Source organism: Festucalex cinctus, chromosome 12 (assembly GCF_051991245.1).
Source record: "Festucalex cinctus isolate MCC-2025b chromosome 12, RoL_Fcin_1.0, whole genome shotgun sequence".
In the NCBI taxonomy this organism is placed as follows: domain Eukaryota; kingdom Metazoa; phylum Chordata; class Actinopteri; order Syngnathiformes; family Syngnathidae; genus Festucalex; species Festucalex cinctus.
The window spans coordinates 15,518,513-15,530,963 of NC_135422.1; the positions used below are offsets into that span (position 1 = coordinate 15,518,513).

Here is a 12,451-nt window from a genome sequence, read left to right on the forward strand (position 1 = left end):
ACCCCCGAGAGCCAGCCTAAATCAACAGATAATCCTCAACATCTTTCCTCTGGACTTCAGGGACGGAGGTAGAAACGTCCCTCAAGACAAATGTCTGAAGACCTCACAGGGCTGGCGCACCCTCACATCCCTTAGCGAGATGTCTTTCCCAAACATCTCTACTTTTAAGTAAAGTACTTTCAAAGTCTTGCGCCCCCCATTCTAGATCCAGACAGTCGGCGCACCCCCTTAGCTTGATCAGTCTTTCACAAAACCCAAGGCCTTTTCACACTGCACTTTGTGACTGGCACACGCTTGCCCATATTTGGAAGTACATCGCCACAGACTTGGCACACCCCTTAGAGCTCGGTAAGTCTTTGCCAAAAAACCCAGGACTGTGAAAGCCTTTCACCCCCATGCAAGATACTTACAGTTGGCGCACCCCTTCAGCTAAATTAATTTTCCACAAAGCCCAAGGCCTTTTCACACTGCATTTTGTGTTCTGGCGTAATTGTGCCCATATTTATAAGTGTTTATTATTATTATTATTATTATTATTATTATTTGCAGCCTAGCAGGAAGTACATCGCTATGGATTTGGCGCACCCCATAGAACTCGATCTCACAAAATGGCCAAAATATTTGAAGCCACCCATTTCCTTCATTTTCCTGACAGCGCTGGTGCACCCCCTCTCATCTGCACACATTACATCATCACCTCGATCAGTGGTTCTCAGCCGCAGTCCTCGAGTACCCCCATTCAGCCTGTTGTCCCTGTCTCTCTCAGCCAACACAGGTGTTTCAAACAATCAGCTAATCAACAAGCGATGCATGAAGTCTGATAACGACCCTCAGCTGTGTTGGCTGAGGGAGACATGGAAAACAGGCTGGACAGGGGTACTCGAGGACCGGGATTGACAATCATTGACCTAGATAAGACCTTCACGAATCTTCAAGACGACTTCAAAACCATGACAGAGTTTGCACTGCACACCTCCTCTGCCCTGTGCACAACCTTAAAAAAAAAAAGCTAAAACGAATGTATCAGTTGGGCAAAGAAATATAACCGTAATTATTATCCCAGACCCAGACAGTCAAAACCGTTTGAATCTCATTCTCCCTCCCCGAAGTGGTGCGTACACCAAAGTTCCGGAATCCGAGTCCTCTGCATTGCCATCAAGTAACTTTCTAAGAGCGAACAGCAGTGAGCACGCTTGGTTCGATTTTTTTTTTTTTGTGCCAATGGGTCACGATTGACTTTGGAGTAGTGTTAATTTCAGCAACAAAAACTAATTCCGTCAACACACATTTTTCGCCAGACTAAGACGAGACTAGACGAAACCAAAATAATCCTCATATTAAACAATAACTGGGACTAAACCAGCATTCATTTTTGTCGACGAATGAAGACGAGACAAAAATGTCCTTCACTTCATAAAAACTGGACTAAAAATCTATGTACATTTTAGCTCATGAACAAAAACGAGATGAAAATGATTTTGTAAAATCTTGTCTCTGCTAATCTGTCACTGTGACACTGTCGTCATGTGACACAGTGACACGCCCCCTTTCAAATCTGCAGCTAACGAGTGCAACGTGTGCAAATACGGGACAGACAGGAAGTGGATTCACGTTGAAAGGTTTAAAAAAAAAAAAAGTAAATTATAGTTAGAACGTAACATTAATCCAACGGCTATAATGTTTCAACAGTAATATTAATCCAACCGCTAATGCTGGCTAACTTACTAGCTTGTAGCATCGAGCCATAGTAGCCACTTGTTGATACACTGTAATTGTGTCAAGTTTTTTTTTTTTTTTTATCAAAAAGGTGAGAGAAAATTTTATGTGAAATAATGTTGAACATTTCCGATCTAAAACTATCTTCTGACAAAGAAGATATAAAGGCGTTAAATGATTGTCTAAAACTAGACGAAATCCGATGACAGTTTTTGTTGACTCAGATTTCTTGGACTAAAATAAAGACTAAAATATCAGATTTATAGTTGACTAAAAATAAAACCGGGATGAGGTTGCCGAATTATGTTAAAAACTAACAAGTGTGATTGAAACTGGACTAAAACTGAGACTAAATTTCCAAAATGGCTGTTAAAATGAACACTACTCTGGAGCGACGCCATCCTCAAACGGGCCAGTCGCTTGTCAGAGATCCCGACATGGATTCATCCGACCTTACTGTAAACTGCAAAGAAGTGCTGCTGTCTGCTTCCAATTAGTCCTTTCCGAATTCATCCAACGAGCCGCTTTGGTGCGCGTGGCGCATGGCAACGTTTCCGTTCCACAAAACCAACGTTTGTTTGGCCCGCCGGATGCGTAATGTGAAACGTTTGAGCATGTTATGGAGAGCAAACAGACGAGGTATTAGCGGGACGGAGACCTCCCCAGCGCCCCTCTTGATTTGGGCTTCCGTCAAGCTAATACAGTAACCCCCCCGGCTGATTCCTACTCCTACTTCTCCAGAACACAAATTATTTGCTAAAAACGGGCAAGGTGAGGCTCCCGGTGGGGTTGATGCAGTCGAAATCAGGGAGGTGAACTTCTCAAGATGACTCAGAGAAACGATACTTCAAACCCACAAAGCAAAAGTTGTAGAACTCAGAAATAGCTTGTTTTCTTTCGATAAATTTCATACGTCAGCTACAGGACTTACTTGGAACAAGATACGATCCAAACTAGTGTTAATTTCGTCAACAAAAACAAAACAAAAATTTTAATTTTTCACCGGACTAAGACGAGATTAGACTAAAACCGTCATTAATAAACAATAACTGGGACTAAATCAGTATACATTTTCGTCGACTAATGAACAATGCAAAAGCCGAAATCTTAACTAAGATATAATTTCCTAAATGAAACCTAAATTTGCTAATTTTGCCTTGACAAGTTATTTTTACTTAAAATGAAATTGTCAGACAAGATCATTGTGCTTATTTTTAGATACTTTTTACTTAATGATCTTATTTGATCAAGCAGTCTTAGCCTTGAGTGTTAACAGCCAGTTCTATTTATTACAACCTGGAAAAAGTCAATATAACTTGTTTGTAGAAAAATACTATTTTCAAGACCGCTGTGGTTTATATGGGAATAGTATTATTTTCTTATTTTTCAAAATCTTACGGGTAAATTTAAGTACATATTTCTTGTTCTGTTGGCAGATAATTTTGCTTATTTGAAGTAATAATTTTCTCATTTTACTCTATTTTTTTTCTTAAATTTTCGACTGTCCTTTTTGCGAGACGAGACGAAAATGTCCTTCACTTCATAAAAACTGGACTAAATTCTATGGCCATTTTAGTTCATGAACAAAAACGAGATGAAAATTATATGATTTTGTAAGATCTGGTCTCTGCTCATCTGTCACGACTGTGACACTGTCATGTGACAGCACAAACACATGGGACAGACAGGAGGTAATTCACGGTGAAAGGTTAAAAAAAAGTACATTATAGTTATAATTTAACATTAATTCAATGGCTGTAATGGTCCAACAATAATTAATGTTAATGCGACTGCTAACTAATGCTGGCTAACTTACTATTGCCACTGTAATTGTGTGTCAAGTTGTTTTTCATCAAAAAGATGAGAAAATTTTATGTCAAACAGTTTTAGATTCGAAAAGATCCTGATGACAAAAAAAATATATACAGGGGTAAAATGGTTGTCCTGACTAAAACTGGACTAAAACGTTTTTGTTGACTAAAACTAGATGAATAAAATGACCTTTTCTTGGACCAAAATAAAAACAAAAATGCGAGATTTATAGTCGACTAAAAATTGACTACATAAAAATGGGATGAGGTTGACTAACAAGTGTGCCTGAAATTGGACTAAAACAGACTATAGTTATTAAAAATGGCAGACAAAATTAACACTAATCCAAACACGCATAGGATGAGCAGTCTGTGCTGGCGCGTTACCGGGCTAGCGGGAATAGCATCCTTGACGTTGAAGTAGAAACCAAAGTAGATCATGTTGAACACTCCGTGGCGGCCCAGGGTGGACGTCAGTCCTTTGTTCAGACCCTTCAGTCCGAAGCCGTCCGTCTTGATGATGTGTCTCGCCTGAGCGAACGAGGACGGTTGCTGCGGACGAGCGAGTCAAAAAGCCGTCAAAATGGAACAGCATGGAAATTACGATGCTTTTTTTTTAAATTTCACGCACCTGTTTGAAGGCGTCTCTGTTGGCCTGGAGACTGACTTTCACCACCTCGAACGGATTGACCACGACCGCCTCGGTCAAACCGGCGCCGAGTCCGGCTGCCGACAGCGCCTGGAAGATGTCGAGGGAGGTTTTAGTGATTGATTTAACACGACAAGCTGAAAGTCACGTCTGAGTCGATATCGGCATGCCGACATTTCCAACATGGTCTTTGGGTTTTCTAGCTGTTTTCCAACAGCAATCCTCTTTTCTTTACTTCCGTTTTGATTTGGTTTAGCTGAAAGAAATTTTGGTTATACACCTGTTGTCATCTGTGGAAATTAATAAATATATGTAATGACAGCCAAGATTAGCGTTCTGAAGCATTTGACCAACAAACTGTTATGTGCTGAGGTTGGATCCCAAAAACGCAGACACAAATAAACCTTAACCATTTGTTAACATCGAGAGGCGTGGAACAAACTTGACTCGACGAGAAACAACGAGAGTTCCACAGAGGAACAGAGGTAATAATCCGACAAAACACACACTTCTCAGACAGGCTTATATAGACAGCAAATAGATCTGTTTGGTTGTGGCTAGACATGTGGGTAACAGGACTGATATGGAATTATCTGATTGGCTGTTGACCAGATAAAGAGATGAAAGATTCTTGACATCACATAGCGTCTTACCAGTTGAAACTAGATGCTGGTTACATCAGTTCAAACCAGACACTTGACCTCACGGTCATGACCCAAACATAACCCTTGCATGGCTCAAGCATAACCCTTGCATGACCCGAGTCATGACAGTAAACATAACCCTTGCATGACCCTAGTCATGACAGTAAGCATCAACCTTGCATGACCCTAGTCATGACAGTAAGCATAAACCTTGCATGACCCTAGTCATGACAGTAAAAATAACCCTTGCATGACCCTAGTCATGACAGTAAGCATCAACCTTGCATGACCCTTGTCATGACAGTAAGCATAAACCTTGCATGACCCTAGTCATGACAGTAAACATAACCATTTCATTACCCTAGTCATGACACAAGCAGGCTGAGCAAAAGGGGTCCAAGGAGTGACCCTTGTGGGATGCCACGTCACAGTCCTTCGATCAGATTCAAAACTTCCTAGTGTCACAAAAATAACTTCTAAGTAGGACCTTCAGCAACTTCAATACACTCCAAAAGTAACGCAAAAATCCAAAGCTACCCAGAAAGTCGTTGGGTTAGGAAACCAACCCAGCATTTAAAAGGAAAGTCAACCCCCCCCCCCCCTCCACCCCCCTCCCCAAACATGTTCTATGCAGCCCCACTAGTCTAGATAAGGTATTCTGGTTAATATGCGTGAGTTAAGCAGCAAAATCCATATCAGAAGGCGGCCATTTTGTCACTTGCTGTCGACTGAAGATGACATCACAGTTGCTCAGGTAACAACCAATCACAGCTCAGCTTCAGAAAACAAGTGAGCTGTGACTGGTCATTGCCTGAGCAACTGTGATGTCATCTTCAGTCGACAGCAAGTGGCAAAATGGCCGCCTCCTGAGATGCATTAAAAACAGCTGGATTTTGCTGCATAACTCATATTCTACAAACGTAATATGAATCACAATGTCATGTTTAGACTAGCGAGGTCACATATAACATATTATTGTCAAAAAAATGTTTAAGGTTGACTTCCACTTTAAAGTGTGCATTATTCCTCAAAATGTTACACAATAGACACCTAAAACACCAGTTGTGTAATTTCCATAAATGTGGAAATACAAAATAAATCAAGTTGAAAATTGACATCCAAATCATATCTGTCCTATTAAAAGCCATCATTATTGCTGGTTACACAACATCCTAAACTGCAAGCGTTCACCCAAGACCTGAAATTAACCGATGTCGCAACATTGCATGTATTTGCACGAAGACGGCGCGTGCGTGTGTGTGCGTTCCTGTGCGCACACACGCTGGCGTAATGGGAACATGTCAAGAACGTGTCTATAGCTCATTACTCTTCCTGCCCGCTTTATCCCGCTGTCAGAGTCCCGGCCGGGAGCCATCCTCCTCAGACGTATTTAGTATTTACACAGGCCGCCGCCGCCACCACCTTTCGCATTCTCCATTGGTCTTCATGCCCCGCCGCGTCCTCCTTAATCACGCTGAAGGCATTCAGCTGCACCCGGCGCACGACCACGTTCCAAGTACATATTTGAAATATCCAAATTGCATACTTTACCCCCCAGAACCTTATTAACAATGAAAAAACATTTGACAATTCCTGGTAAAAGAAATAGTAATGTATGATGTCAATAAATCAATTATTTAGCAATTAATCTGTTATTAGGAATGCTGTATGTAGGTGCAATTGATTTATTTGAAATTAAAATAAAATTACATGCATTGAACGTATTTTTTTTATATTGAAATCTTGAGAAGTTTTTTTAAAATAAAAAAACACAGTCAAAGCATAACATTTTTAAAATTTATTTTACTTACATAAGGTTCAAGGCATTCTATTTAAAAATAATAAACATATAAAAATATATATATATTTGTATTTATAAATATAAGATTAAGGCATGGAACTTTATTTTAATTATTTTCAAATTATTTTTTAAAATTAAATAATAAAGCAAAACGAAAAACAAAACAAACGAAAAAAACGGCCGTGTGTGAGATAAAAGTTTCCATTGTGGGACAATAAAAGCCTGATAACCGATTTAATTGCCCGATTAATAAAAAAATACATAATGATAATGAATAAAATGACATCTTCTTCGTTCATTAACACTTAGAACAATGAGATATGTATATAAAAAGTGGCAGATTTTGATGTAATGCGTTAATGTGCAAAAAAAAAAAAACTGCATGAATCAGAAAAGAAAAAAAAAAAATCCAATTTTTGCAAATTTTCAAAATGCTAATATCGGTCGATTAAATGGGCCGCTGATTAATCAGTTGTGCCCTATTTACGATTATTTTAGGTTTTAGAAAAGAAAACAGTGCAGGCAGTCTTGAAAACAAATAGTAAAAAAATACTTGGCATTTCCATACTTCCCCAGATTTGTAACTTCATAAAATCAAATTCCATACTTTTTCATACTTGCACAAGAGCGCCATTCTTCAGTGATTATAGTTATTGACTGTAAAGTTGCTTCTGGAGGATAAAGGAGGAGGAGATGATGCATGATGGATGGGCCGAGTAACTCTCTACCAATGGCTGTTAAAGAAAAAAAAAAAAAAAGAAAAAAAAAACCACGCACACACGCACGTGGAGGGTCTGCGATGTGCCGGGGCGGACGTCGGAGCTGCAGGTACGCCATCCATCACGGCTGACCCGGATCAGACGCTCGGTTGTGTGAGAGCGAAGCGAATATGTTTGATCTTGCATTTTGACCTGACAGTTGTTTTGTTTTTAACGGCAAGCTCCAAAATGAAGCCGTTTTATTAAAGAGGTACTTTACTTATTTAGCCATTTTTAGCAGTCAAACATTAATATTTTGCCTATAATAAATGTGATATTTTCATTATTTTTCATGTGAAATTAGTACCTTTAAAAACACATTTTGCAACTTGCTGTCGACACAGAATGACTTCATAAAGGCTCAGGTAACCAATCACAGCTCAGCTTGTGAATGTCACATGACCAAACCTAGAAAATAGGTGAGCTGTGATTGGTTACCTGAGCCCTTGTGATGTCATTTTCAGTCGACAGCAAGTTGCAAAATGAGTTTTTAAAGGTACTAATTGTATGTGTAACATATTGAAACTTAAAATTAATTACAGACAAAATATTAACTTTTTATGATATAATGGGCTAAATAAGTGAAGTATCCCTTTAAAGTCCATTTTAAGCATTACGTCATTGTTTACACAAAAGATTTACAATTTAATTGAATGAAGCTGAAAAACTGGTTAGTTTTGTTTTTTTCAGCCAATTTTTTTGTATATAAAAAAAGTCACATTAGCAATGTGTATTAATTATGATAATCATAGTAATAATAATGTGGATGAATACATTTTCATCTTCCAATTTCTCAGTCACGCATAAATCAAACATCCAGGAGTTGATTATTCTATGAAGACGTACAATCGTAACATTAATATAAATAACTAACTAAAATTGCATGGGAATGCTGAAAGCATATTGAGATAAATTATGAAATTATAACTTCCTGGTTATTGGACAATGCACTCGACCAACTGTAACGGGATTGCATTTGTGCATTTTCTGCACTGTCAATTCAAAAATGGCCTATTTTTGAATACAAAGTTGGAAATGAAAACTTATTTTTATAAACATAACTAGACTAAGTGCAATTTCTGGAGAAATTGCGTGGGAATGCTGAAAACTGAATGCTAATATTTGAATGCATGTGGAATGCTTATGAAATAAATTGAGAGATAAATTATGAAATTCTAACCTCCTGGTTACAGGACAATACCAACTGTGCCACCGAGCAGTATCAGACACCTGGTAATGATAATAAGTTATATATATGGAAGTGGGCGTGGAAACTGAAACTTAGAAAATGTTCAATGACTGTTGCATTGAAAATTAATGGGGAAAATTTGATATTAAATGTTAAATTGTGAAAATACTGTCATTAATGTGGAATCAGACGATATACATCCTGAAAGGCGTGAATTTTTGAAGCTAGTTGAAATTTGAACAATATAAATTGGAAATATTATGTGGGAGTTGATAGGCGGCAAAAAAGTGTGGAGAATAAAAATCACAATAACATATGCGGGAATGCTTCCGCATTCCCACAATAATTTGATTTGATTTATTTGTTCATTTTTCCTTTCGGACAGCATTGTGACAAACAAACATTTCAACATACAATTTTAACATATGATAACCGAAAAGAAAAAGGGCTGGCAGGAAGAAGCAAAAAAGCTTATAAATTCCCGCCCCCATAATAACTAACAACATCAACAATAATGTAATTCAGTTTGGAAATGTATTCACATCAGGTTTAATTCTTTATGCACACGGATCACATTGGACAAATCATCAAGATGTTTGCTCCTAATAAGCGTGCATTCCGACGACCACGCCAGGTGCATGTCGGTTATAAGCGCGTGCTAAATTGCGGCGTATTTGAACAAGGAGCCGCGTTGAAAACGTGAAGCGCAACCACTTATACATTCGACATGGTGCAAATTATTCTTGGCATCCGTCAGCAGGTGAGGCGAAACACTGACACTGTGTACAATGTTCTTCCTGTTCCGTGTGTGCGTGTGTGTTTATCTTTCCAGCGAGAGTGTACTCAGGTGCTTGTGTGTGGGTGCGTGTGTATATGTTAAGACTCACCAGGCCCGGAGACAAAGGGGTCAAATTCAGTAGCTTCTTGTACTGCTCAAAGGTGAAAAACTGCAGACGGGGAGGAGAGAGAGAGAGAGACAGAGAGACACAAATGAGTGTTGACGACTTGACACGGGCGCAACGCCCACACCTGTAGCGCACGTAGCAACTTGGGAGGGGGAAGTGTCATCATTCCCAAACTGAGATGTGTACTTGAGGGTTCACTGAACACCATGTATTTAAAAAATGGAATTTAGGTGATCTATCACTGAGTCAAAAACCTAAAAAAAAGTCTAACAGAAAAGTAGAAGTTGGTATTTTTACGATTGCGAAGCGGTGAGCTGTTTGTTTGTTGGAATTTATTTATTTTTTTAAATCAAAAACTGTAAAATAGCAAGGATGTTAGCTAGCTAGATAGTTAGCGAGCACGCTAGATAGTTAGCTCCTGTAGCAAACCTGCTAGCTTACTCGCGAGAGAGTTTGCAAGTCAAAAACCTAAACAAAAAAAAGAAAAAAAAAGAAAATGTCTAATAGAAAAGTAGAAGTTGGTATTTTTACGATTGTGAAGCGGTGAGCTGTTTCTTTGCTGTAATATTTTTATTTTTTAATGAAAAACTCTGTAAAATAGAAAGGATGTTAGCTAGCTAGATAGTTAGCTAGTTAGCGAGATATTAGGTCCTGTAGGAAATTTGCTAGTTTGCAAATCAAAAACCTAAAAAAAATAAAAAGTCTAACAGAAAAGTAGAAGTTGGTATTTTTACGATTGTGGAGCAGTGAGCGGTGTTTGCTGTATTTTTTTTGTTTAAAAATTAAAAAGTCTGTAAAATAGCAAGGGTGTTAGCTAGCTAGCTAGCTAGATAGTTACCTAGCAAGCAAGATAGTTAGCTCCTGTAGCAAACTTGCTAGTTTGTAAGTCAAAAACCTAAAAAAAAAGCGACGGGCCGCTAACTGCTTGTAAGTCAATATTTGTGCTGGCCCAACAGAACAAACAAGGAGTGGGTGGCGCTCATGACTTTGACGGACATGATGTGTGCGGTTAGCAAGGTGGCGCCGCGCCAACGCCGCTCACCTTGACCGCCCTCTTGGGCGTCTCAGCCAGGATGGGAGGCAAAATTCCCTTGTAGAAGCCAAAGATTCTGTGGGGAGACAAGATGGCAATTTTGCTTGGTTAAAAAACAATTACAAATACAAAAGGAAAAAACAAACCAAAAACATTTGCACTATTATACATTTTTTAGATAATCACCATTTTTTAAACTTAAATTTAAACTGTAATGGTAAATTGACTGCTTTAAGTAAATTGTTAATATTTATTTTTGAATTTTTATGAATCTGTGTAGGGCTAGTCGATTATTAAGTAAATATTAATTACGATTATTAGGACAATCATTATTTTGTGTACAAAACAAGAAAATGTTTAAATGTAAAAAATATTAAGAAAAATAAAATTCTTTGAAACACTAATTATGCAAGTTCCTTTTGGATGAAACAAAATTTATTAAATTTATCATTTTAAAAAGGTGAAAATGTTTAAATTTAAACAACTCAAAACTAGTATTAATAATCTTTTTTACGATTATGCTGATTTTGTATTTGTAGAGTGTAATAATTGAAATTGCATTTTGAATTTCAATTACTCGATTATTGCACAGGCCTAAATGAGTGTATATCATGAGATAATTTTGGATTGTTTAATATTAAAAAAGTCACACGATTTTGTGGTATTTAGTAAAATATTATAGAGCACTATTATTTCTCATTAACATTATCCAAAAGCAACCCCAGTGCCCAGTGCCAGCCAATTTTGAGCATTTTCACTCATGTTTCAAGGCAAACAGAATATTGTACAATACCATATGAAAGATTGGATTCCATTCTTTTATTAGAAAAAAAAAGTACATTTCTACCTTATTCCGTTCTTTCGTTATCACCATTGAAAATAAGTAATTTGAGTGACATAAGTGAACATAGAAAAAGATAAGAAGAAAACAAGCTTTTTGTGAAAAGTACATATTCTGCACTACACATTGAATATTGTTTTGTTTAGTGATGTTCTGTGAATTCGATTTAATGTGACAAAAGCTTTGATCATTCACGTCATTGTTGAAACCGTTCTATTTCATCAGATCCGTCACGTTTCATTGTAATTTCATACACCTTGAGCCCATTGAAAACAGATAATGCTGCCATCTGCTGGCCATAGTTTGTGGGTATTTTGGATTTCACAACTCCATTGACCAGGCAGCGCTCCACAAGACATTGCACTGCCCATTGATGAAAAAAAACATAGGTGACGTCAATTAACGTTTTCGGTGGCATTCATTAGGATTTTAGCATACGTCATTAAGCGTTTTTGGCACTTTGTGTTGTTTTTACTTGGAAGGCTGGAAAGAGTATTTAAAAAAAAAAAATGTCCAACACAACACAGGTGGTATTAAGCGAGACGTTGGAGGTTCCACTGCAGTTGACAGTGAGGACAAGTTTGACCGGCATGCGGACAGCGTAGCGTGTTGTGGCAACACACGCTACAACCAGCACAGATGATGGCGGATCATTGCACACCAGCGTAAATATTGTCCTTACACTAAAAAATAAGCGGGTTGCGTCGCAGGGGTCACCGACATCAGCCCAATAATAACAACACGTCAAGTAACAAAAAGAAGAGCTTAGAATCAGATTGCCACTTTCAAGGGACCCAAAACACCCAAAACAAGTTGTGAGGGTAATTAATGTGTAAACCGGAAGAGTCCAGAAGAAGTCCAACAGGCAGACGAGGCTCCTCGTTGGGTTGATGCGGGAGAAAGCAGGGTGGTAAACCTCCAAAGATGATGCAGAGAAAGGTACGAATTGTGATGCAGTGGTGGTTTAATATAACCAGATTTATGATTATTATTTTTTTTTACTAATATTGCAAATTTATTTCACATGAAAAAAATAATTTATTGATGTATAATATATAAAATAGTTTACTAAGATAAGATTTTTTTTGCATAATTCATTCAGTA

The 12,451-nt window shown here is 37.9% G+C and overlaps 1 protein-coding gene across 2 annotated transcripts in view; it reads right to left on the reverse strand.

Moving 5' to 3' along the window:
- slc25a21 (solute carrier family 25 member 21) overlaps positions 1-12,451 on the reverse strand; it is a 119,631-nt gene that overhangs the window by 5,767 nt on the left and 101,413 nt on the right. For both annotated transcript variants that reach the window (XM_077539373.1, XM_077539372.1), the window contains 4 exons: positions 10,516-10,582; positions 9,456-9,515; positions 4,159-4,266; positions 3,915-4,079 (listed from right to left, as the gene is read on the reverse strand). In XM_077539373.1, the coding sequence (XP_077395499.1) occupies positions 3,915-4,079; positions 4,159-4,266; positions 9,456-9,515; positions 10,516-10,582 (400 nt within the window). The remainder of the gene's footprint in view (positions 1-3,914; positions 4,080-4,158; positions 4,267-9,455; positions 9,516-10,515; positions 10,583-12,451) is intronic.